Source organism: Trachurus japonicus, unplaced genomic scaffold (genome assembly GCF_045865225.1).
Source record: "Trachurus japonicus isolate A0001 unplaced genomic scaffold, Traja_1.0 AP030591.1".
Classification (NCBI taxonomy): Eukaryota; Metazoa; Chordata; class Actinopteri; order Carangiformes; family Carangidae; genus Trachurus; species Trachurus japonicus.
This window is the reverse complement of record NW_028220724.1, coordinates 7,310-35,026: the sequence shown is the minus strand read 5'-3', so window position 1 is coordinate 35,026 and position 27,717 is coordinate 7,310. Positions and strand designations below refer to the sequence as shown.

Genomic DNA, 27,717 nt, shown 5'->3' with positions numbered 1-27,717 from the left:
TCGGGATTCGTCTGGATCAAAGCCCTGGTTTTTTTTTGTTTTTTTTGTCTTCTCGGGCTGTTTTTAACATGTAATCTAAAGGACCACGTGCAAAGTGAGCTAAATGGATGAACGGAGACGCCATGCGCGTATCTTTAGGTCCCACAGGGGCTATTTTCACGTCCGGTCATTATGTCTGTGCTCCTCGAGCAGATTCGTCAGACTCCTGATGTCATTGTTCATCCTGATCCACAGCAGATGGAGCGACGGTAGGATGAATTTCATTCTTCTTTTCACTTCATTCTCTGAAGACGAGTATTTTTGCGTCGTGTCGGAAAACGCAGCGGGGACCTACTGCAACAAAAGTACTAGCCTACACAGAGTGAGACACTTAGCTCTTCTGTTAAAAAAAAAAAAAGTCCAGCGAAGCATCAGTGTACAATTGACAAATGTGAAAATGTACTGATAAACGACATTCACTGTCGAATGTTTCATGACCATTTAAAGGCATGTGGCCTCCATTGCAAAGCCTGTCTGTTAGATAAAGTGTTGGGTATTAGGCCTATTTTAATTTTTGCTGCACAATATGATGCATTGTTCAAGTGGTAAAATGTTCTAAATCTCTTTTTTAAATATCTATGATTCTTTAGTGATACAAAAACATCAATAGGCTCTGTGCACAACTCGCGTGACGTACTTCCGTTTTCCCCGGTTGTCGGCAGAAGAGTTTCCGGTTTTCTTCCTGCTTCACTACAACAGCGGTGAATATGAATCTAAACGAACAAATGAGAGCTGCAACTGTACGAAAGAAGAAAAAAAATAACATGAGGGATGGATATAAGTTGCAGAAGGTTGTAGGGGGCTCAAATGAGCATTGTTGTGTGCCACTGTGTACTGGATCGAGTCGGTATAACACCGAACTCAGCTTCCACCGGTTTCCTAAACATACTGACCACCGTACACAGTGGCTTCACAAGATCCGCAGAACCGGGTTTACCATTACTCCGCATACAAAGGTCTGCAGCCGTCATTTCACCAAGGACCAGATCCGCACCACTGCAAAAGGAAGACGGTTTTTAACTGCCAACGCCATACCAACTTTGTTCGAGTGGAACGCTTACAGCAACAAGACGCGGGCCGGTGTTTGGGAGCGCCGCACTCGTCCGACATCATCGAGTCCGGAACCTGGCCCGGCGGAGACTGAGGAGGAGATTGTGGATATGGTCCCGATGCCCATAGACCACGATTACGTAGAAAGTGCAGCGGTGTGTGTTGACCGGGAGCAATACAATAAATTACGTGAGGAGGTCGAGATGCTCAGACAGCAGGTCCAAACACTACACCTGCAGAATTCATTTGGACTCCAGCGGTTTGAATCCTCACCAGAAGACATCCGATTTTACACCAGGTAGGATGTGACAACAAATCAAAATTAGGCTAATAGTTAATAGTAAGATCAACATTTGATGTTGCTGTAATTACTATTGTATCTATTGTCTGATCAACTATAATACTGGATCTATGTTTTAGATTCCCCTCATATGAGCATCTGATTGCGTTTTGGAACCTGGTCAGTGCTGCTTCACTGAAAATGGTCAGGGTCACCAGCACCAGAGCAAAGGACACATCAGCTGAAACCTCTGTGCCCAGACCGACTGTAAGTCACACGCACACACACAACACACCACATGCACACCACATGCACATGCACACCACACCACACGCACACACACACACACACACACACACACACACACACACACACACACACACACACACACACACACATACACACACACACACACACACACACACAGGGACAACACGGAGCTGCTTGTGTATATTTAGTTGTTTACATCAGGATGAGTTCAACAAATCAGTATAAATAAGATATAATTCATATCAGAGTTTATATCATAATAGTGTACTGGCAGGAAAGTAGTAAAGAAAATATTGTGTTGGTCATAATATACCTAGAACAAGTTACTGCTTGTGTCTATTGATTTAAAAAAAAGTTTAAATATTACAGTTTTTCTCGAATGCTAAAACACTAAACCCTGTTGTCTGAACCAAATTCCCAGTTGCCTGAACCTACTGATTGAATCAGTCACTCTTTTGGCAAAACTATAAACACTTTTCACCTGTTTAGACACATCTCACCAACACATTTTCATTGTGATGCACCTGTGTTGCATAATGCTGAGCACAGGTGGCAAAAGTCAAACACAACTAAAGCACAAGTTTCACCGGGTGAACACAACAACTCAAAACTGATCACACTTGTGTCCAATGATGTGAGGGCACATATACTGTAGCTAGTTCAGGATGAAGTCCTGTGGCCTGATCCAGTACAGAGAAATGATGCTGTGGCTTATGCACTTCTCATTTCTATATTTTTGTACTTTATTTTTTACGTAGGCTTACTGCATACAAGTACTAAATGCACAAGATTTCTGTTTGTCTTTGTACTGTACAAGTGCTACGTGTAAATGCACAAGATTTCTGGTTTTTGTACTTCTTTTTTTTTTTTACTATGTACAAGTGCTAAATGCACAGGTTTTTTGTTTTGCAAGAGGAGAAGATAAGAGATGACAGGGTGAAGGAAGAAAGGATGAGGGAGGGAGGGAGGGATGAACTGGGAAGAAAAAAGAAGAATGAAGGAAAAGGGGATGACATGGATGTGGAGAGGGAAGGTGAAAGAAAGGGAAGGAGAGAAGTGCTACAGTGTAAATGCACAGGTTTTTTGTTTTGCAACATGCATTTAGCTACAGTGAACGATAAACATTTATTTCTACAGCTTCATGTGCTGAGCATTGTGTTTTCCATTTGTCTATGTAGTGTTTAGTGACTGCTCAGTAGTGTTTTTAATTTTGATTGATTCGGGGCACGATTTGACAACATAGTTCAGTTTTGGGCACAGATTGAACTGTTTTGAGGTGAAAGTTTGGTTTTGCAAGAAGAGTCTGAGGTTTTGTGAATGTAGCTTGAAAATTGGGGGTTTGTGTTCACAGTTTAGAGAAAAGGAGAGAAGCTTTCGAGAAATGTGTCTTAGCAATCGAGAAAAACTGTACCATGTGGAGAAATTATTAATTAATGTTAGTTCAAAATCATAATTTTCATGAACATACTATGTATTTTTCTAATTGTATTACCCATTTTGTTCACACTGTACATTTCTCCCTGCAGAAACTGCTGCCGATAGATGAACTCTTCCTATTCTTGTCTTATCTATCCACTGGCTGTACCCAGAGAGAGCTGGGCCACAGATTCAATATCCACCGGACAACCGTCAGCCGGATTATTGTGACCTGGGCCAACTTCCTATACAGCCTACTTGGCTCAGTGTGTATCTGGATGTCTCCTGCAGCTGTGAAGGCCTGTCTTCCAGTTGACTTTCATGGCAGCTACGGAGACACACAAGTGGTGCTTGACTGTACTGAGCTACGCTGCCAGACTCCCTCATCCCTGCTCCTGCAAAGTGAGGTCTTCTCTGCTTATAAATCCCACTGCACCTTCAAGGCCATGGTGGGAATGGCCCCTCACGGAGCCCTGACCTTTGTGTCGGCCCTCTTTGAGGGTTCCATGAGCGACAAAGAGGTATTTCGCCAGTCAGGGATTACATCCCTCCTAACACCTGACATGGCCATCATGGTCGACAAGGGCTTCTTGGTGGATGACCTTGTACCTGGGAAAGTTCATCGACCTGCCTTCCTCTCCAAGAAGACACAAATGTCAGAAGTGGATGTTTTGGAGACGCAGTCCATTGCTCGTCTAAGAGTGCACGTTGAGAGGCTGATCCGAAGAGTTAAAGAGAATAAACTCTTTGAAACCACCATCCCTCTCTCCATCTCAGGGAGCATAAACCAGCTCTTCACAGTAGCATGTCTCCTCTCAAATTACCAGAATGGGCCTCTGGTCAAGAAATGGAGAGTTTGAAATGATGAGGAAGAAGTATCAGTAGGGAGTTATTGAAACAGGGGTGTGGTTATTGTCATTTTCAGGTGTTTCGGTCTGTCAAAGTTACATTTTCGGTTTTGAATGCTATTTTGTGCAAAGTAATGTACTTCATATGTGAACAAAATACTGCATGTTTTCAGCAGTTATTCACTCATGACAGATGCTAGTTTATGATGTCATAATCACTCAGCAGGTGTGCTACTTACTGGTGAGAAGCACACAGTTTTTCACTGTCACTTTGTGGCCAATATTTGAACCTTTTGGTGTTTTTTGCATACTATGTTATTTGTGTAATTCAAGTGTGTATAGATCGGCGAAGGTAATGTTAGGTAACCAGAATATGAATAAATGTGAATAAATGTATTGTTGATACTGCCCGGATGTCTGCTGAGTCTACTTCTCATTCAATGGACCCAAAAATCAACTCACTTCATTCAATGTTGCATCATAAATTTATACCAGTAAATAAACATTTACATTACATTTCATTAGATAACATTACATCTATTCCATTGCATTACAGTCCACTACATTACATCACTTTACATTGCCAGTGGTGACTGGATTCCACATTACATGCATTTCTGCATGTAGACATGGAAATAAAACCTGTCTACTTTCTCCCTGATGTAATCTAACATGTCACTGTCTCTGTAAATTCTTTGAACTAGTATGTCTTCCTCAGCTGAGACAACAAAGTCACACCAATTCATCCCCGTGATTAGCATTTGCCCTTGTACTTGTGAATAGTACGCATGTGATGGTTTGAGCTCCAGTTTGCCTGCATTCATTTTGAGGTATGGGCAATCAACATAACTTTTAACATTTGGACACTTCATTTCAATCAGACCAAACTGACAAGCCTCTGAAGGGTCAAAGATTAGGCCATCTGGAGAAGCCCCCAACCAAGGAGCGTCAGGGTGAATTACAAATCCACAGGGGTAGTGGTTGACCCTCTTCATCTGACAGTACTCCCAGATGGCATCTGCCTCCATTGCAAGTCCCCTCTTCATAGCTGCAGTCTGACGGGTCCCCTGCAGTATCCGGTTAGCCAGAGTGTCTTCAGTGCCCTCTCTGACCTGACAGATCTCTCTGAACCGTGAGGCGGTCAGTCTGGGCCTTCTTAGCTGATGCCATTCACCACATGCACTTTGTTGTCTGGTAGCATACTCATATTTGTGTGCTATGTCCCAAGTGACCTCCAGACTTTTGAGGTGTAGTTGTTGTTGTTCACTACAGACAAACATGCAATGTGATGGCTGCAGACAGTAATTTAGAAGAGGAAGAGATGGAGGTGGTGGGGCAGCATGGAAGGCCAGGTCCCTCTTTGCTATTGCAGGTTGCTGGTACGATAAGGGACTTCCAGCCTGAACCAGGCCAAGGGCAGAGTCAGTCAGAGCAATTTCACTGCTGATGCCCATGGTGCAGATCATTGGTGCCTCAGCTGCAGGAAAGTCCTTGTACACCTCAGTGACCTAGACATGTAACAAAACTAAATTATCATACCATAAACATTCCCCATACTTTCAATGAGCAACATGGGCATATTTGTGTATTTGTATCATCATGTTATACTCACCTGAAGGACTGAGAGATCAGGTAAATCCCCACTGAGGCCTTTGTAGAGTGTGCTCCTACATAAAGCATAAAACTGAGGTAAGTGTTATACACATTTTCATTCAAACATTCATGCAGAATATACTAAAAAATAAACTAAAATACTCAGCTTTTACCTTACACCTTCTCTTGTTGCTGCACTCTTTGGTTTAGCAGACAGCACATTCATCTTATCCACAGGGCCTGGCTTTATACCCTATCAAGTTAGGCAGGATATAGTTTAGAACATACCACCAACACGTATGACTGTGGAATAGATATGCCTTTTTTCTTCACTTACCAACGTTCTCGGCTTGTGCCATTGTTGTTCTCCCTCGGTACAGCTTAGTACAGGGGGGACCACTGACACCTTCAGCTGAGAATAATGTGCTGACTGGAATAGCAAAGCCACACAGTGGTTACACAAAGCTGCTCCAGCCACACATGTGCAGCTGTGATGCATCAGCTCCACAGGACTGGAATCTTTCAGTACCACCTGTAAAAGTAAAGTGTCATAGTTAATACTTATCAATCTTAGCTTGTTTTATTGTTTAATCATTCTTTTAGGACACAGTCTGGGTTTGTTTTGGGTTTTTTTTCCTCAATAATTTTTACGTCTCATAACCACTAAGCAAATGTGTGTGTGTGTGTGTGTGTGTGTGTGTGTGTGTGTGTGTGTGTGTGTGTGTGTGTGTGTGTGTGTGTGTGTGTGTTCTGTTTGTTTTACAATATTTAACTGCACTGAATCAATATCCCTAATTGATTTAATGTGATTCATGGTAGCCAGCTTGCATCTTAAATGAATGACTGAGTTTAGATAAAACATAGCTAATAACAACAGTGAGAGGCATGCACAAAGACATGGTGAAAAAAATATTAATAGGAACACGGTCAAGCAGTAACTCATAAACTTACCTGCCTTCTCTACTGTAAGGGGAATTGCAGTTTTTTAATAACATGAACGCATGCAGTAACCCAGTGGGGACCAGCAAGGTAACGTTAAACTTACCTGTTAACCACTCTTTTCATTGTGTGCAAATGTAAGAGTTACATGCAACATCTATGACCTTAGCTAAGTCCCCAACAACATCGGGAACACTGGGTTTTTCAAGCAACCGCTTGTAAAGCAACCGCTGTCAGCAACCGCTGTCTTATCTATCCAAGCTTCACCACCATACACTCAAACTGTGAGGCTTCTCGGCTTTCCTCATCGATCTGTGACACAGTGCCCTGACAACAACTTCACCTGTGCCCTGATCTTTGCGCGACACTGAGAGAGACATAGAGTGAACACAGTCAGTAAAACAACAAACAATTTAGTAATCCATCCATCCATCCATTGTCGCTAACGTTAGCTGGTCGGCTAACAACAACAACATAATCTACTTACCCTCATACTGGTGCACGTAACTTGATATATAAAGACGAAAGCCCTTCTCTCGCTTGCTTGTGGGAGCAGGGGAGTGGGCATCAACAATGCGGTGGACATCGTTTACCGAGATTTTTGGAAGATTTTGCAGGCATCTTGAAAAGTTCATTGTGGCGAATGAAGCAGGAAGATAACCGGAAACTCCTCTGCCGACAACCGGGGAAAGCGGAAGTACGTCACGGGACTTGTGCACAGAGCCTATTAGCCTCAGGCAACCATTTGAGGGGCAGGTGCTCAACAAAAAAATACAAATAATAAAGAGAGAGAGAGAGAGAAAATAACCATAGCCTACTGAGATGTCTTCTTGAGAGGGTGAGAAAAACACAGTTCAAACCCTTGTTTTATTATTAATTATTAACATGAGAAAGTAACTAAGAGACACAAACAATAGCCTATACTTTTCCCACTCGAACACTGAGTAGCTGGCGGTTATATAGGGTAGCCTATGCCACATGCACGCACACACTACAGAGGTACAGAGGTGGGGGGTAAAAACAGTTACCACGTATAGACCAAACTGTAATTTACTCCAAAATAACATGATTTGTACCAAAAGTCAGGGGCGTGTGCTCAATGTTGGATGGGCAAATAATTCATGGTGGATAATAACACACATAGGGTTAACAGTGACCTGTGGGACAGGCAGTTTGCTTGTATTTTTCCTCCATGAGCTGTAGTAGGCCTACTGCATCACAATAACATTAGGACAAAGTCATTGTTCCCACATACCAGTAAACCCACCTGTATCTTTTATGTGTTGGTGTAATTACAGTAATTTTCAGTGTTTAGAAAAAAAAGAAAATGTTACAGTGGTGCTTTGTGTTGGTGTTACTATTAAAGCTGTACAGAAAATAAAAATGAATTTGATTCCACTCTGGGTCATAGAATTAGTGTAATAACTCATCTATCAGACCATGTAGCCCAAACTTTGTGCAAAATTCTATTTTCGAGTAAATCCGTGATGAAAGTGAGGTAGTTTTTTTTCGCATTGGATAATGCAGGCATACGAATTATGCGTCACGTTGCTCACGATTCATTAGCCACTGATATTGGATCCGTCATCTGTCAATCAAACGTCTGAGACACACACGCCGAGCTCGGTCTAGCCCCAAACATTGAATATCCCACCCGCTCGATAAAGACCAATCAAATTTGTTTTCTTTACTCGGGTAAACTCGTGCGGCAACTTGTGGAAACTCATAGAAGGAGGCGCGACAAACAGGACAAAGGGCCATTTCTGAACACCTTTCAAGAGTAATGAGCTCAGTGGTGGTTACAGCCATATCGTTCTTGTAGATATTTCTGTACATGTTCGTCCTCCTGTGTTCCAGTTGTGGTTGTGCATTTATTAGGCTTTTCACCATAGCAGACCCTCCTTTGAAGCAAGGAAAGACAATGAAGCTGAAATTACCAGTTATGTTTGTGACCAGTTCATGAAAAATAAATGGGCTAGCAAGGCTCCAGAATGTCAACAAGAGTCTACAGAATTATTACATTATAGTTAATGCACATGTGGTTTTGCCTTCTAAGGGGCTGATGGGTTTTTATGCCTCTTGCAGCTGTCCAGGTGATAGGAGGAGACCAGACTGTGGTGATTAAAGAGACCACAGTTTTGCCCTGCAAACTCATCGACGGCACTGAGGACCTCACCCAGATCTCATGGCAGAGGAGGACAAGAGGAAAACCTAAGAATGACAATTTTTATACAATTCTGACTGAAGGCGGACCAAAATACGTCAATGGACATGATGATCGATTTAAATTTGCTGGAAACTTGGCTGACAAGGATGGATCTCTCAAGTTATCTGACGTCACATTGCTGGATGAAGGCGTCTACACCTGCATCTTCACTTTGTTCCCTTCTGGAAATCACCAGGCTGAGATACATCTAAATATCCTTGGTATACTACAACATCTTCAGTGAGTGATTGTGAGAGAAGTGTTTTGTTTTGACCCTCTTGCTTACATGTTGATGTTTATTTGTGTGCAATAATCCCATAGTGCCTCCGGACACACATGTGGAAGCTAATGTTCCTGTTGTGGGGGATGAAGAGGTTTCCTTAGCTACCTGCACAGCTGCTGGGTCCAAGCCTGCTGCCGTGGTGACGTGGAAAACTGATTCTCTGGCAGAAGAAGTGAGAGCAACAAACCACTCCACGCTAAATGTCAACGATACGACCACCACAGTGAGCTCACTGTGGGGGGTTCCTACCAGAGATATCAACGGTGTTCAAGTCCAGTGTGTTATCACCACTCCGGCGCCGCCCAAAGAGAAAACACTGCCTGTCACCATACGAGTCCACTGTGAGTATAAAAATAGTTACTTTTCCACATGGTTTTGTTCTGAAGCAGCAAAACAGACCATATCAGGAGAGTCACATGGTCCAAGTGAATACAGACCATCCTTATTCATTAGATTCACATGACGTCACTGTGTTTCTGCGCCACCATATTTGTGTCCGAATCAGGGCAATCTGGGCACAGATCACAGCATGTCACGTTACCAGAACAAGTGGAGTAGTAGGAGGAAATCAGCAAGAGACCGAAATTTGACGTTATTTGAAAGATGCCAGGATTATATTGTGCTGTTGACTGTGATAGCAGTCGCCAAAAAAACCCCAGACTGCAGTTTTATTCCATCCCAAAAGACGTAAAGTTATAGGCGGAATAAATGGTTGACTGCAGGCAGTCTATCAGTGGCAGCATGGGCTGTTTCACAAAAAGAGGGGATTCACTTTTTTTTTTAATAACATGGATATATTGAATTCTGCATTTTGATTACTTTCTTGTTAATTACTCACTGATTCTGCATTTAGGGTCTTTTATTTCTGTATAACAGACCGTTGCTAAGTAAAACGGGCCGTTGCTAGGGACGCCGATCTGATCAGCGGAGCAGGGCAGAAGAACTATCAAGGATTTTTACCTTGTGTTTCATTTTTACCAGCTTCAGACTAATTGTGATGTTAGAAACATGACTTGTAGCTTGTTAGAGGGAGAGTGGAGGCTCTCTGCCTCCCTCACCGCTGCTGGAACCAAACCTGCGATCAGAGCGGACAGAGCGGACGGGCCAGCGCAGTGTCACAGCTGTGACCAGCTGTGTCTGTGCCACCGCGAGTCCCTGACACGAACGTGTCCCGTAACCGTCATCTCTTATGACAGACAGGACTACATAAATGCGCACAACGTAACATTTACATGATAATTCATCAATCTACTGATTGATTATCAAAAGCTTGTTGAAAACAACTACACACGAGTCGACCAAGAGGAGGGTGAGGAGCAAACAGCGGAGATGTGACCGGACTAAGGACTTTGATCAACATTACGTCTCAAATTAATTAATTAATTCATAAACTGTGTAATAAGTGGGATAATATAGAGTTTGTCTGTTGTTATAGAGATATAAACCCAGATGAAACCCTGTCATTTTGTCAAGAAACGGCAATTTCCATCCTGCGGTTTGCATGCTGTCATATGAGGAGACCTGTCAAATCGGACACAAATATGGCGGCGGTCCCTTCGACGTGACGTCACTGCAACCCATGAATAGGGCGCGCTCCAGCATAAACACAGACGAGACAAAAACAGTTTTACAATTTAGCAAAGTAACGTCATTAACCAAAAGTGCAGCATTAAAGGAGAACAAACGGTCAGAGATATTTTGGACATTGCCACTGCACTGCTCGACCGTTTATTTTTGTAAAGAAATCATCACAACAAGGAAAAAGTGTTTGTTTCTGTGGCCGGGGAGAAGGCGCTCTGCGGTAGCTTAGTAATGTCTTTCCAGGATGTTTCAGAGTTCGGCTGTCTGAGGTGAGTGATTACATGCAAAAACACAAAGTTTATACGGTTTATACCGGTTTATACTGTACAGTTTATGAGTTCAGTGGTGTGTCATAAGGATTTGAGTCATGTACCATAGATATTTGATTGTTTTTTGAGTGTTTATTGTGGTTGAAAAAATTTCCCTCATACTTTAGTGTTGTCGCTAGCGCTAGCGCCGTCTAGCCATGGTGTAACTCCGGTTTGCCTGCATCAATTTTAGTCACGTTTTTTGCTACCCCCAACACTGGGTGACCATCAGGACAACGATTTAGGGGTCAAAATGACCGGAATTCTCCTTTAAAGGGACAACGAGGAGTTTTGGAAAAGCGAAGCGTTTTCACACTACATTTATGAGCCTCCGCGCGCACCGTAAAATTCTTTTGACCGGCGCAAGACGGACTCATGTTTTCATTCATCAATAATTAAAGTCAGAGGTTCAAAGAGGTTCACATACCGTCGTAGTTCCGACCATAAACGGCGATTCAGCTACGTTATTCTCATGACTCGTTGCGAAACTGAAAGTAAAGAAACGCTGGTCGGCTCGACCAGCATCTCCGCCACCACTAATAGTAACAAAATAACGATAGACAGAATGATATATTTATCGAAAATGGGCCCATTAACAAGTGTGGGTAGCGGAGATTCATCCACATTAACGTGAGACTTTTTTATAACCGATTAGAAACTCCTTGTTGTCCCTTTAACACAAAGCTAACAGTTACTTCTTTTGTCCAGATAGATAGTAACACATTGTTTCAGGTCATCTTACCAATTTATCAATCACTCAGACCAGCTTTGTTTGTCCATTGTCCATTGTACCTTCATCAAATTGGATTTGTGTCCAGACATTACCAGCCTGTCTAGATGGATTGCATTGCTGAAGACTTAGACATAGCTTTGCCGGTTTCTGCAACTTTGCATTGCAGAAACATTACAAATGGATGTCTGTTGTGTGTCACATTGCACGTGACACACAAAGATGGTATGAAAGACTGTTTGAACAGTGGTCAGAGGGTCGGGATTGAGATTAACTTGTAGAAACCAGACTGGAATTTCATTTTAAAGAGTCTCAAAATGTTGTCGAGGTCTGATTTGCATTTCATGTGTTTTTTTTTTTTCTGTCAAAATTTTCTAGATATAATGTCATGGATGTGCCAAAAACTAATTTGGGCTTGAAGCTTCTACAAGGCCTTGGTTTCAATTCGACCTTTTGCCTGTTGGGTTCTGGATTCCTACTTGTTCTTGGCTGGAGTGATTTGCCTGTGTGGGCTGCTTCTCTGATGTTGCCTCTTTGTCCCACTTGCAATGTCGACATTGAGACGGGGTTGGGACAGGGTTGCTGCACAATGAATATGAAATCCTTATCATTTTTGTGTCATCACTGCAGCATTGTACAAGTACTGTAGTATTGCAAAACTGTACTACTTTGCTGAGGACACACTGCATAGTGAACAGGACTGTTTTCATTCCCGTTGATATATTTAAACTCAGTCTAGGCAGAGTAATGTTTCTTTACTCATATTGGGTGAAAGGTTGTTCCTGTTCTATGTCAACACAACTGGAAAATGTGGATTTTTATGTGAAAGTGTTAATACCAGAGCTCATTTGAAGTCAGTCACCCACGCTGCTAAGTAGCACACAAGCAACGATTTGTGAGTCCCACCCATACAGTTGTCACCAAAATAATTCTGAGGAACGTCTCACACCCACTTATGTAGAAATGTCTGAAGGAAGATGATGCTTGGGAGGAAACCTTTTAAACCACAGTAACAAACACTGGACTCTGTTTAGATGTGTCCTGGTCCAGATACTGAGCTCTAAGCCTTTGTGTAAAAAGGTACTTTATGTTTGCTGGATGTGTTTCATTTTTAAGCTGTTTTCATTTTTATGTCCTCCAGTACAATATGTTAGCAGTTGAACAGCACCTGGGCGGTGACAGGTGACAGGTGTGTCTTTATCTCTGTGCTCTGAGGCCTTATAACAGGAACAGACAACAATTGTGGTTTCAGTTGTGTTTACTGCAGTGCTGATCAGCCGTTTGTACGTCGTTGGAGGTCTTAACTGGCTTTCTGATCCGTCTAAAGATGGTTTAGTTTGTTTGCTGCATTTACAGTGCCTGTCTGGGAAAGCTTGGTCTGCCACGCAAGAGGTGTGGCAGTTAATGTCAGTTACATTTTGGCAGCTGTTGTGGGTGGCAGTGCTGTGAAGCAGATACAGTATCAACATGGTCTCCAGGCATCAACCTTGAAAGCATCACAGATACAGTTTCACTTATCTGTTGTTACAAGGTTACGGAAACATACTTGTGTTTTGTGTAACCTTCACCTTGTTAAAACTATTTCCGTGTGCTGAGGAACAGGAGCCTTGAGAGCTTAACTGTAAATAATGACTGTTTTAATGAATGGATGTATACATTCATCATTTGTAATGTACAATTATGTTATTTCTGTAGCAGCTGAACAGAGTCAAACAAGTTCAAGTTAAAACAAAGAGGCCCATAGTTTTATTATCAGCTTGTATCGCGGATCCAAACACTGTGTTTATTGTGATACTGTAATAGTACCAGTACTTTCTCAGCTACAACAATGGCTGTGATTCTCTCTCTGTTTCTTGCAGATCCACCTGGAGAAGTAACCGTTAATTACACTTCCCGAAATTCAGTTGATTGTGTGGCTGAAGCCAACCCACCTCCAGAATTTACCTGGTCAACAGTCAGGTACGTCACAACAGACACAGGCTTTTTTGTCATTGACAGTGAAGCCACATGAATTTGCATGATTTTGAATGTGCTCTAATGTTGCTCTGTTGTAATAGTTTCTTCAACGTGTCTTTTTCAAGTTAACTTAAAATTTTGGCTCAGTAGGTTTAGTTCACCTTTTTTTATGATGACAAGACAAACAGTGTCCAATGTTGATGCAGCCTCTGGGGTAATAAAGGGGAGGGGAGGAGGGGTAAAAAGACTACCACTGGTGCATGGTCTGATAAAACCTGTATAAACACAGCTGTGCCCTGTTTAACAGACTTGAGTCTTGACTAACATTCACAAATAAAGGCTAGGTGGAATAACTTAGGGCACACACACATATTCTCCTTAAGCCTGCCACACACATAAAGATTTTATAAATCTCAACCGATTTATTATCTGTGAGAGACCCCACACATGAAGATAAAAAATCTGTGATTGAACAGTTTTGATCGTATTGTGTGTGGTGTCCTGCGATATTCCAAACACAACACACCACACACATTAAGATTTTTCAGAATCTTGACCCTCTGGTCAGAAAACAATCCGGCATCAGCAGCGATACCAGGGGTGTCGTTGTAGCTACTCTTTCGGGTCTATTTCCGGAATGGACAATGAGAGCGACGTAATTTTTTTTTTAATGAAAGCGGGACACTTCAGCCTTTACAACGATCCCATCTGTGTGTGTCTGTGTGTCTGTGGCTCCGGACGCCGAGCAGTCAAGCGGCTGTCCAATAGGGAGCCGTACGCTGTCACATGACGGGCTGTGAGCGGCGGTCACATGATCGTTTAAACATGGCTGCTGTATTGCTGGCTGTTGCTGGCTACGAGCGCTACTGTCTTTGCTATCGGCTGTCAGGAAATCTCCTGTGTATGCGTGAATGTCTGTGTGAACCTCATGTAATACCAGGGCTGCACCGTGGCTCTCTGTGAGGTTGCCGGTGCTGTGTGGAGAAGTGGCTTGTTGCCGCGAGCAGCAGCATGCAGAGCTCGGTGAGCAGGCACTTCTCCGCACAACACCGGCTCTCCACACACAAGATGACTTTTGATTGAAACGGCCACCGAAGTCGGCCCCGATAATCGTAAATATTGAACATGTTTAATACTTACGATTATCGGCGCCGAACGTTTTCCGAGCCGATTGTCGGGGGAATTTTGACTCTTAACACACCACACACTACAAGAGAATCTTATAAGATAATCTTAAGAGCTTAAGATAATCGGGCGGTGTCTGCATGGAGGGCACTTCAGGATGCCACTGGTGTCTTGTGAAACATTTTAATGTTGGCATCGGACCCATTACCATCCTTAATTCATCTGCATCAGTCTGGTCACACGGTGCTACTTCAGAGCGCCATCAGTTAAATCCCTTCCATTGAGGAATGTCCTGATTAATTCAACTCCACGTTGTGTTTCGCTGCTTATTCAGAGTCTATAGAAATTAAACTCTACATCGTGTTTTCGCTGCTCCCACCCGCTGTATGGAAAGAAAGCCAACAGGGGATCGGGTTGCCGATCGGCATAAACCTGTCACAGATGTTTAGTAGATAACTTTAATCTTATCAGGTAAATAATCGCGATTCACGATAATAAAGGTTTCCATAACAGCCAGTCACGTACAAAAGAATTGGGGCTTCGCTTTGCAGTTGCTCAGTTAACACTGTTAAAAAAAAAAAGTCTGGTGTCATCCTCGCTGGTACTTACTGTAAACCGCACCAAAAAAGAAAACAGGATAATCTTGAATATCATCATTGGCATAAAAATACAAAACTAGGATAAGCTGAGCAAGTCTTGCACATGTATTTCCTGGTTTGAGAGTGACTTCCTGTTTAAGGATGAGCTTATCAGTGAAAGCAAAGAAAGATGAGAGCATATAGATACAGTATGTAAAAGTCACAGTATATCAATGTAAGAGTTAGAGTGTATGTGAGTGAAATTAAAGAATGCACGTGTGTAAATGTAAATGCATGTATACATGTATGTGAAAGGAGAATGTATGTGTGAGAAGTATGTATATTATGTGAGTGAGAATATACTGTTTAAATGAATGTGAAAGGAGAATGAATGAATGCGAGTGAGAATGAGAATATATGAAAGTGGATGGAGAATATGTGTGTGTAAGAGTGAGAATACGTGTGTGTGACAGGAGAATATGTGTGCGTGAGAGTAAGAATATAAGGGTGAGTGTGACGGAGCGCCTTTGAACGCCCCGTCATTCCCTGACCGGCGCGCTCTCTCACTCAGAGAGTGCCGGTGTCGGGGGCGCGCGCTGCGCCCTCATTGTTCCGGCGGAGCCAAGCTCCTTATAAATTGTTCCCCGCCGGCCGCATCTCGCGGTCCAGCGGTGACATAAACTTTTCCCGTGCCCTGAACTCTGTTCTCCCCACCGTGGGTCGTCGAGGGTGCACACTCGGCGCCTACGTGACACATACACACACACACGCTCACCTGCTGTTGCTGCGGAGGTCTGACTCAGGTTCACGGGCCGAACCGAGGCAGTTCCGGTCCACGTCATAAGTAGCGCACTGTGGCGCGCTACCTTGGGTCAGGTGACCACGGACTAAACCATATGTGGTTAATTGTTCTAAAGTATTGTTAATTTATGTGTTCTGTGGGAAAAGTGGCGCAGCCATATGAGGGGTTGTTAGTGCCACAGTACTGGACTGGGGTTAGATTTAAAGGGGTTCTGTAAGTTTTGTGCTTTGTTTCCCAGTTTATGTTTCTTAACCCCTGTGCTTTGTTAATTGGTTTGCCCGGGGGAGAGGCCAAGGGGGTATTTAAAGAGAGCTCAGCTCACTTGAAGAGAGCATTCGGCTGAGGAGCATGTAGATAACACTTGCTGCCTGATTCCTGTAAATATCTTTTTCCTCCATCCTGTTGTAAATATTCCTGCTGTTTTTGCTTTGCCACCCGTGGGTATTTTGGTCTTTGGTGTAATAAAAAGAAAATCACCCAACAAAAGTTTGCCGACTGGGCCATCATCTTTCCATCCATCGCTACAAAGTACCGAACCCCGACATTTGGTGTCAGAAGTGGGATGGCCAGTCGACGAGGGCGCCTCCGGTACACAGGAAGACGTACCGGGTTGCGCTCACAAAAGGAGGAACCAGTGCAGGACGAAGATGGCGAGGAGGGAGCCTGGTCCACAGCCGAGGAGGACGAAGGGGGTGCAGCGGCTCCAGTCCTGCAGGCCAGCCCTGGAGCTCCAAGTCCAGGAGAGGAGCTGGTAGCTGTCATGAGGACCTTCCTGGAGGGACAGCAGAGAAGAAAGGAGGGGTTTCTGGCAGAGCTCAGGGGACTCCGGGCTTCGTGGCCAGCCCCGCAACTTGGTCAGGCAGGGGCCGGGCTGAGGCCTGTAGCACCTGTTCCAGCACCTATCCCAGAGCCCGGGTCTGTCACCATCTGAGAGGTCGCTGATGAGCCTGAGAATGGACTTACCTACACCCGCTGCACCGCGCCGCAGTTCACCCTTAAGGGCACCAAGGTTTGGGGTGAGCATTGTGACAGAACCTCCGAGGCCGGAGAGCAGACCCTGTGGCGACCCCAAGATTCCCCAGTACCTGGCTGGGGAGGACATTGAAAATTACCTGCTTCGCTTCGAGCGGATTGCCAGAACGTGGGGTTGGCCAGATGGTGAGTGGGCGTGTCGCCTGGTGCCGCTACTCACTGGGAAGGCGCTAGAGGCATACACCGCTATGGACGAGGAGAGGGCTCATTCGTACCCGGATCTGAAGGCGGCACTCCTGACCAAGTTTGACGTCTCACCGGAGACGTATCGCCAGCAGTTCCGGGCCATGGCAGTTCCACCGGGAGAGAACCCCACAGAGACTTACCACCGCTTAAAGGGTCTACTGTCGGTGGATTCGGCCAGAGCAGCATACCAAGGAGCAGATCTGTGAGCAAGTCATCTTGGAGCAGCTGCTGCGAGTCTTCCCAGCAGACATCCGCACCTGGGTGAAGGAGCACGAGCTGACGGATGGGCTAGCTGCAGGCAAGCTAGCGCTGCAGTACCTCAACGCACGGAGGGGAGGCCCGCCTGCCTACCACGGTGGTCCCAGTCGTCAGGTGTCGTCGCAGCCCAGACCAGCATCTGCCTGGAGACGCCCGGCCTGCACCTCGCCAGCGCAGCCCCGGTAAGGAGTTCATCTGTTTTTACTGCCAGCAAGCAGGGCACAAGGCTTCGTTGTGCCCCATCAGAAAAGCTAAGCTTAGCGGGGCATGTTACACTCCTCGGGTTGAGGTTGCAAGTACTGGGGGAGGGCAACAGCGCTTTAAGGACGTTACCATTAATGGTGAGACTGTGACTGCTCTGGTTGTCTCGGGGAGCTTCCTGACGCTGGTCCGAAGGGAGTTGGTGCCAACGGGCGTGGTGGATTATAGCCGACAGGAGGACATTTTGTGTGTGCACGGGGACAGCCATTCCTACCCCACCGCTGAAGTGACGGTGGGGGTGGATGAGCAACCTTACCTGCTGACTGTCGGGGTAGTGGAAAGGTTACCCGTGGCTGCTATCCTGGGGTGGGACTTACCTGTGCTGCTGGACGTGCTGCTGGAGGCCGGCCCCAAAGACAGTGACCTGGGGAAGGGTTTGTCCGGTCATGTGATCACCCGCGCCCAGGCCAGGGCGGGGGTGACGGCTGACCCAGGGCCGGAAAAGGGGCCCGATCCAGAACTCTTTTCAACCCTGGACAGCAGTTTGTTTGAGGGGGCCATGAAGGGGCCCAGGAAGTCTCGCCGCCAGCGGCGGTTTGAAAAGGGGCTGAAGTCCCGGGAGCCGGACTGCGCAAGGGCATGTGGGAGGTGCCAGAGGACATTGGGGCCCTGCAAAAGGGGGATGGGACTCTGAAGCCCTTGTTCGCCAAGGTGGTTGGGGGGCTGGATATGTCAAAAGGGGAGAAAGAATGTTTTGTTGTTGACAGTGATGTTTTGTATGCAGTGGCGGATGGTGTCAAACGCCTTGTGGTTCCTGTGTCATGTCGGCCGATGATAATGCACCTGGCACACACCTTGCCTTGGGCAGGTCATCTTGGCCGCAACAAAACATATTTGCGCATCTCCTCCAGGTTCTATTGGCCTTCCATGTATGTTGATGTGCAAACCTTCTGCAAAACCTGTCCCACCTGTCAGAAAACGTGCTATGTCCACCAGTCCGACCGAGCCTACCTACAACTCCTGCCCGTGATCTCCACTCCGTTTAGGCGTGTGGCCATGGACATTGTGGGCCCATTGGTGAAGAGCACTGGGGGGCACCAGTACATCCTGGTGCTCTGTGACTACGCCACACGGTTCCCGGAGGCTTTCCCCCTGCGCACGGTCACTGCGCCTGCTGTTCTGCGTTGTCTTGTCCAGTTGTTTTCCAGGGTTGGTGTACCGGACGAGATCATCACAGACCAGGGGACCAACTTTACCTCCAGACTCCTGCAGCTCTTCCACCGGCAGCTGGGGGTTTCTGCGATCAAGACCACCCCGTACCACCCTCAGACGGACGGCCTGGTCGAGCGCTTCAATCAGACCCTGAAGAAGATGCAGCAGAAGTTTGTGGCCGACACTGGGAGAGACTGGGACCAGTGGCTGCCCTACCTGCTTTTTGCCTACCGGGAGGTTCCCCAAGCGTTCACAGGGTTTTCCCCGTTTGAGCTCCTGTATGGCTGGGAGGTACAGGGGCCATTGGATCTGCTGCGGAAGACCTGGGAGGCTCCCACAACCGGCACCAGTGACCGGGGTGTGGTCCAGTTCCTGCTGGAGATGAGGGACCGGTTGGCAAGGTACAGAGACGAGGCAGAGGTCAACCTTCGTGAAGCCCAGCAGACCCAGAAGGCGTGGTACGACCGACAGGCCAGGCACAAGGAGTTCCAGCCCGGCCAGAAGGTCCTACTCCTCCTGCCATCCTCCAACAGCAAGCTGCTGGCCAAATGGCAGGGCCCGTACACCGTCCTCAGGAAGATGGGCCCGGTGACTTACGAGATCACGAACCACCCGGACAAGAAAAGGGCAAAGCAGGTTTACCACGTCAACCTGCTGAAGGAGTGGAAGGAGGCTCCGGTTCGGGTTCCCGTGGCGTCCCTGCTGGTGACGGCGGTGGACAGCGAGGGGGAGGAGGAGTCTACCCTCGCCGACCTCAGCCAGTCTGCGGAGCCTGCTCTCGGGCACCTCTCTGCCACCCAGTCCAGCCAGCTGTGCCAGGTGTTCCAGGGGGTCGCCAAGCTCTTCGCGGCCAACCAGGGGAAGACTGACCTCGTGGAGCATGTGGTCCGGCTGAAAGACAAGGGGCCGGTTCGTCAGAGGGCCTACCGGGTGCCCCAGCATCTTGTGGCCAAACTTCAGAAGGAGGTGGAGGAGATGCAGCGCTTGGGGGTGATCGAGCCGTCGCAGTCTGAGTGGTGTAGCCCGGTGGTCATTGTGGGGAAGAAGGACGGTTCCCTGCGCATCTGCATGGACTTCCGGAAGGTCAACGCCATGTCAGAGTTTGACGCCTACCCGATGCCCCGGATCGACGACCTGCTGGAGAGGATTGGTCGGGCTAGGTTCATCACCACCCTGGACCTCTGTAAAGGGTACTGGCAGGCACCCCTGGAAGCGTCCAGTCGTCCCTGCACAGCGTTCCAGACACCTGCCGGCCTCTTCCAGTTCACGGTGATGCCCTTCGGCCTACATGGGGCACCGGCAACTTTCCAGAGGCTGATGGACCGTGTCCTGCGGGAGTGTGAGGACTGCAGTGCTGCCTACCTCGATGACGTGGTCATTTTCAGTGCCACCTGGGAGCAGCACCTGCGTGATCTGGAGCGAGTCCTGACGCTGAATCCAGCCAAGTGTCAATGGGCCAGGGAGGAGGCGAAGTACTTGGGGTACCGGTTTGGACGAGGGGAGGTCCGACCACAGGTGGACAAGGTCGAGGCCATCCGTAGCTGCCCTCGCACGAAGAAGGAGGTGAGGTCCTTCTTGGGCTTGGCCGGCTGGTACAGGAGGTTCGTCCCACAGTTCGCCACCATCGCAGCACCTCTGACAGCACTGACGGCGAAGGATCAGAGGAACCCGGTCATCTGGATCGAGGACTGTGAGGCGGCGTTCCAAGCTCTCAAGGCCTGTTTGTGCTCTTCGCCAGTTCTGAGGAGCCCTGACTTCAGCCAGCGGTTCCTGGTTCAGACCGATGCCTCAGCGGTGGGACTGGGGGCAGTCCTGGCCCAAGGTGAGCCGGGTGACAAGCGACCGGTGCTGTACCTGAGCCGGAAGCTGCTGCCACGGGAGACCAGGTACTCTACTGTGGAGAAGGAGGGCCTGGCCATCAAATGGGCCCTGGAGAGTTTGCGGTACTACCTGCTGGGGAGGGAGTTTGACTTAGAGACTGATCACAGGGCTCTGACCTGGATTAACTCCATGAAAGACCACAACAGTCATCTCACCCGCTGGTACCTCTCTCTCCAGCCGTTCCAGTTCCAGATCCGACATTGAGCTGGCAAGACCAACGTTGTGGCAGATTATCTCTCCAGGTTGCCGCACATCGTCAACCTCGGGGAGGAGGGGGATAATGTGACGGAGCGCCTTTGAACGCCCCGTCATTCCCTGACCGGCGCGCTCTCTCACTCAGAGAGTGCCGGTGTCGGGGGCGCGCGCTGCGCCCTCATTGTTCCGGCGGAGCCAAGCTCCTTATAAATTGTTCCCCGCCGGCCGCATCTCACGGTCCAGCGGTGACATAAACTTTTCCCGTGCCCTGAACTCTGTTCTCCCCACCGTGGGTCGTCGAGGGTGCACACTCGGCGCCTACGTGACACATACACACACACCTACACACACGCTCACCTGCTGTTGCTGCGGAGGTCTGACTCAGGTTCACGGGCCGAACCGAGGCAGTTCCGGTCCACGTCATAAGTAGCGCACTGTGGCACGCTACCTTGGGTCAGGTGACCACGGACTAAACCATATGTGGTTAATTGTTATAGTATTGTTAATTTATGTGTTCTGTGGGAAAAGTGGCGCAGCCATATGAGGGGTTGTTAGTGCCACAGTACTGGGGTTAGATTTAAAGGGGTTCTGTAAATTTTGTGCTTTGTTTCCCAGTTTATGTTTCTTAACCCCTGTGCTTTGTTAATTGGTTTGCCCGGGGGAGGGGCCAAGGGGGTATTTAAAGAGAGCTCAGCTCACTTGAAGAGAGCATTCGGCTGAGGAGCATGTAGATAACACTTGCTGCCTGATTCCTGTAAATATCTTTTTCCTCCATCCTGTTGTAAATATTCCTGCTGTTTTTGCTTTGCCACCCGTGGGTATTTTGGTCTTTGGTGTAATAAAAAGAAAATCACCCAACAAAAGATTGCCGACTGGGCTATCATCTTTCCATCCATCGCTACAAAGTACCGAACCCCGACAGTGAGAATATACTGTGTATGGAGAATATATGTGTGTGAAAATGCTATAATGAATTATGTCTTGTATGGCCCCTCATAGCTTACCTCTGTCATTTATCCATTAATTCAACCTATTACATCTTGTTATTCATCTTTTAATTTTTCAGTTTAATTGTAATTTTCCCAGGTTGTTTTTAAACTATAAAAACTGGTGCGAGTGAGTCATAAATGAGTCATGAACAGGCATGGCCGTGGTAAGTGGCACCCCTAGTGGCCAGAGTAAGATTGGGAAAAAAATATTTCAAATACTTATGAATACGTAGCATATTAATAATTTATGTTGAAAGTTTTGGTGACTAATTAGATCTTCCAATGTTGAACTCTTTCTAGACCTAAAGTAGAGTGTGTAATCTTCCCACTGAGAGAAACAGCAGAGCGCTCTCTGACAGCTGGGAGTCCCCTGCCGTAGATTTTGGAAAGTACCGGGAAAGACAAGTCGTAGAGTCAAAGAGAGTATAAAACAGGTGTCCTTCCTGTCCAGTGCCTTTGCAAATGCACTCATTCAAATCCAAAGGCTGATGATTCAGAGCCATCTGCTGCCAGCCACTATAATACGGAACAGGCATTTTCAGTATCAACCACTTTACTGAGCAGATGGTTTAAATAAATATGTTAAAGGTTGACTATGTAGAATGACAAGAAAAACAACAGCAAAAGAATTCCAGCAGTCGATTGCCAGACCGTTGCTAGGTAAAACGGGCCGTTGCTAGGGACTCCGCTCTGAACAGAGGACAGCAGAGGAGGAGAGCTAAGCAGGATATTTACCTCATGTTTCATTTTTACCGTCATTAACAGCAGAATGAATGACTTGTAGCTTGTTACAGGGAGAGTGGAGGCTCTCTGCCTTCACACCGCTGCTGCTCAAAGCCTCAGAGCCTCCGCTGTCACTGCTCTCGTCAAGTTGGAAAAAAAAAAAAAAAAAAGGAGCTCCGTGGCACCGAAAGTCCGCGACGATAAACGTGTTTATGACAGATAAGACTACACAAATACACCCATCCTAACATGTATATGATAATCCATTGATCCACCGATTGATTATTAAAAAGGCTTGGTTGGAAACAAACGCATCCGACCGGGAGGAGGCAGGAAAACAGCGGAGAATTGAGCCACATGTCGGCTACAGGCAGGTACGAATGTAAACAGAACGTTGACAGAAAGTCATTGTCGAGCCCGTCAAAAATATTAAAAATAATAATTCAGACTAAAAAAAATTTTTTTATGGAAAAGCAATACTTTCATTCTGTACCCCTCTAAAGGCCCCATGGATGTATTATTTTTGAAAAAATATAGCTTTTAATAAATATTCTACATATTCAACCTTTAACATCCTCCCCTACCAAAAAAAAAAAAAACAAAACAAAAAAAACAGTTGCCTTTCATGAGGTTCTTTTAACTTTGTGTTGCTATTAGAAACAGATCTTCTGTGATCCTCACCTCATTGTTGAATGTTCAAACAGTCTTATCCTATGAGCCTTCATGTGAAGGTAGAAGCAACTGCAGGACTGTCACAGCTCATTCAGAGGCAGAGTGATGTGTTGAGTTAGGATTCAACAGCACAACATGCGGGAATGGGAATTCACATTGCTGATGCAGTACACACAAGTAGTCTCCACACACAATTTGTTGATTATTAAAGGTTGAATATGTAGAATATTTATTAAAAGCTATATTTTTTCAAAAATAATACATCCAGGGGGCGTTTAGAGGGGTACAGAATGAAAGTATTGCTTTTCCATAAAAAATCCTGCATAGTTCTCCTCTGTTGTCCTCTGATCAGGGTGGAGTCCCTAGCAACGGCCCGTTTTACCTAGCAACGGTCTGGCAATCGACTGCTGGAATTCTTTTTCTGTTGTTGTTCTGGTAATCTTACTCAACCTTTAAGTTCAGTGACTTGAACAGGCCTGCCTGTGGGAGGATAAGGGGTTTTCCAGACTGAGCAGCCATTTGGAAAATTGTGTGGAGGAGACCGTTTTAGAGCGAGGATATTGAGTAGAGGAAAGAATGACCTGTCAATGTTTTTTTTGCTCTGTTGCTGCCAGTTTAGTCTGGTTACTGAACTGTCTTGTTTTTCTGCTTCAGGCCTGACCAGTCATCATCTGCAGCTGTTGTACAGGGCTCAACACTGGACATTGCTAGCGAGGATGGCCTCTACCAATGTGAGGCATCTAATAAATATGGGAGTGGCCGTGTTTACCTCCATCTGCACAAGTCAGGTGATGTGCTAACTTCATGTGTTTGTGGGTTTCTCAGAAAGTTGTCCACGTTTTTGCACTTACTATAATCCTTTTGTGTGTTTTCAGCACATTATGGATGTTTGTTTACTTCTAACCCAGGCCCATAAATAATTAATTGTTTGAGGAGATAAGCTTGGATATTTACTGCTGGAGTAGAAGTGCTGTTCTGGTTGCATTGAAGGATCAATTCACTCAATCACTAAAGAATTATCCCATTTAGTGATAGAAATGGCTCTGCCTGCAGCTGACAGAGCCATGGAGCCGGTTGCTACACAACCCAGCCATTTTACAAAAAATGCTGTGTCTACTGTACAACGGATCAAGACAAAGCTTACTAAACGCTTATAAATGTTGCATGTCATCCGGCCGTGGTTATTTCTCAGGCTATTTTCTAATTCAGGGCCTGTCAGGACATGAAAAGAAAAGGCCTACTAAGGCATTAACTGCATGGTTTGAATGAAGTTGGTTAACCAAATATAATGTGAAACGTGACACAAGATGCATTGAAATGGCCGGTAAATACCAGTGCTTGTACATGTTACTACAATATTTCAACATACCAGAAACGTATGAAGAGACCTTCTTTATAGCAGACGCTTTTGGCTGCAGGTGAGGACAGATAAGGGAAGCATTTCCATTGAGGTGAGACAGATCAAGCTTCCTGTTACCTGGGAGACTACTAAAGAGGTTTAATGGCACTGAGCCACCACGGATAAATACGTGGAAGCTAATAGCTCACCAGGAGGTTGTGAGAATGTAATCTGTACAATGGACGAATAGTTCAAACTTAAAACTTCACAGCTGCACTCAGTAAATATAATCAAAATTGCAACTAAGTCAAATACATGGACATGTACTATGAGTTTCAGCAGTGACTGCAACTCGGCTGATTTCAGAACAGATATAAACTTTTCACCAAAAAGGAAACATGTTGCCATGGACACAGTGATAACAGTGATATCACTTATCTGTGTGTTCGATTGACTGAATCATGACACAAAAAGTGACACAACTTCTGTGATGTGCTTTTCAGATGTTTTTGTTGAAAGATTCAAGTTTTCAGATATTAATATTTTGTTGTTTTTGTTAAACTATTCAACTATCAACTTACAACTTTATCACTGAGTTGGAGGCATGTCTCCAGCCACCTATTGCACAAAAGTCCAAGATTCCCTCTGTTTCGGTCTCCACCAACTCTTGAGGCGAATCTTTTTTTCTTTTTGTATATTTTTTGGGCTTTTATTGCCTTTTTTAATTGATAGTGCAGTCGAGAGAGAGACAGGAAATGGGGAGGCAGAGAGTGGGGGAATGACACGCAGGAAAGGGCCGTCCGACGCGGGACTCGAACCGGGGCCGCCTGTACCGAGGATTGAGCCTCAACATGGGGCGGCAGCTCTACCCAGTGAGCTAAACGCAGCCCCATTGAGGCGAATCTTTTGTTATTAAATGTTGCACCAGTGAGTTACTACTCTGCTCTTTGGTGCTGAGCAGGTAATTGGGATAATCACAGTGCTGTTGTACTGGACTGCATCATTGTTTGATATACTGGCACTGTAGAACTTTATTTCTCAATAACTATATTCCTCTTTCTGGCGTTCTCCTTACAGGATCCTGCACAGCTTGGGAGACCATATTTTCCATTTTGTTTATCCTGAATGTCATCGGTATTTCAGCATTTTGCTACTTTTACATATCCAAGGATTGGGACTTTGATATACCCAAGAGGAAATCGCCAAGGTAAGGTACTGCTTATAATTGTGCTGCGCATTACATGTACTGTATTTTTTGTGATATATTAACTGATGGTTTATTGTTTAGAAATGAAGAAGGCACAGAAGCGGAGAGGCGGGCTGTCCGTTCAGATGAGTCTGAAACGCCGACTGTTGCTGAAGCCCGAACATAGGTAGAAATGCATGCGTACTAAATTTAGTGAACTTCTATTTGGCTCTTTCATTTCATAAATATTTCATTATGTGCCTTAAATAACAATAGGTTATGACAAAGGTTAAGCAGTTTTTTTGTCAATTGTATTTTTTTAATAATGGTCTTTAACAAATCTGCTGATGCTCCTAAAAAATCTTTGGGAGCTCATTTGATATGATGTCTCCTTGTAATGAGGTGTTTTGGATTGTCTTTCTTAGGGATTGATGTGATCGATGGAACAACATCACCTCAAATATGCACTAATCCTGCATACGGTATGCTGCAACAGATGCAATGATCCATGTGGTGTATGTCCGTTGAAATCCCACGGGTGTGCCTTGTCTTGCTGCAGTTGGAGTTCCAGTTAGGTCCAGTTTATACACGTGTTGCTATTTTTAACAAATGTATTACTTTAAGTAACCAAAAAAGAAAAAGAGGAATAAAGATTTGCAAACTGGGTTGTTTTAAACCCTTAAACCCACTCACCCGATGTCAGGCCCAGCATGTGTTAGAGGCAGTTACAACCCACAGACCAATGTGTTTGAGGGGTTAAAGGAAACTCTGTGGTTAGCGCCTCGTGGTTTCTTGTTGTAGTTTAAACTGGATTCCTGTGTAATTCACAAAACTGTTAAGGGCTTAAGGGCTTTATCAGAGCCTGCATGTTTTCTGTGCAGCACACAAGAACCCCACCCCCCCACACCACCACACCTCAAAATTAAGCATTTACCACTCAAAATTGTATGTAATGAAAGTCTGGTAATATTGCACTTATCTAAGTAAGCGCATGCAAATAGAAGCACACTGAAGAAGGAATAAGCTAAAACAGAAAAAGATTAAGCAAGACAGAAATTTCGACACTAATACAAATTGGTTTGCTGTTTTTAATATCCATGATAATTCTGTGTTAACAACATTGGCTGTTGAGAGATACTTGTGCCTTTGCGTCAGATTTTAAAGTCTGTTTCTTAAGGGAAAAGACAACCTATGAAACAAAGTTAAAAAGAATTCTAAACAAGGCAACAACAAAACAAAAAAAAGAAAAAGTTACATTGCTTTAATTTGGTCCAGTTTAAGTCTCTGGACCACAGGCTTCAGCATAACGACAGCTCAGGCATGAGGAATCCCAGGAACTTGTTTCCCACCCATATGCCACCAGAACACTTGTGTCTAAAAGATGCCCCCGACAACCCTTACCCCCCTTACCGCCCCCCACCCACCCTCTTATCTTACACTAACACCTGTGCACTATAAGAATGCTGAAGGTGTGGCGATGGGAACATATTACAATGTGCCCCCCTCTGAGCAGATCTGAAACCTGCCAAAGTTCCTGCACCCTGTACAAAATACATATTTGTTTTTCTTTTCTTTTCTTTTCTTTCATTTTAGTCGCTCACCTGCTGGTCATTATTTATTATTATGTGCCTTATTTTTTGCAGTAGTTATTTTTTGTTAGAACAGTATCTGCAAAATCATCACTGTAGATGTTATTAGTCTACACAGTGGAATAACTGAACACAGACTGAAGTCAGCAAGAATGCTGTTTTATGTTGACGTTTACAGTATAACATGTTTGAGGTTACTGAAGGTTAATATGAAGATTTGTTTTATAGTTAGTGTTGTTACGGTTTATAT

At 45.4% G+C, this 27,717-nt stretch overlaps 1 protein-coding gene across 1 annotated transcript; it reads left to right on the top strand.

Moving 5' to 3' along the window:
* Positions 1-26,065, top strand: LOC146960204 (nectin-1-like). The gene is made up of 7 exons (XM_085772539.1): positions 1-248; positions 8,521-8,862; positions 8,963-9,265; positions 13,403-13,502; positions 24,008-24,141; positions 25,770-25,899; positions 25,981-26,065. The coding sequence occupies exons 1-7, from the start codon at positions 104-106 to the stop codon at positions 26,063-26,065; spliced, it is 1,239 nt and encodes a 412-aa protein (XP_085628665.1). The 5' UTR covers positions 1-103.
* Positions 26,066-27,717: the final 1,652 nt, after the last annotated feature.

Bases quoted from the DNA above. Each gene is read 5' to 3' on its own strand.
- LOC146960204 (XM_085772539.1), top strand. From the start codon at position 104: ATGGATGAACGGAGACGCCATGCGCGTATCTTTAGGTCCCACAGGGGC. The intron at 8,863-8,962 runs GTATACTACAAC...ATAATCCCATAG, and splicing joins GATACATCTAAATATCCTTG to TGCCTCCGGACACACATGTG. The intron at 24,142-25,769 runs GTGATGTGCTAA...TTCTCCTTACAG, and splicing joins CCTCCATCTGCACAAGTCAG to GATCCTGCACAGCTTGGGAG.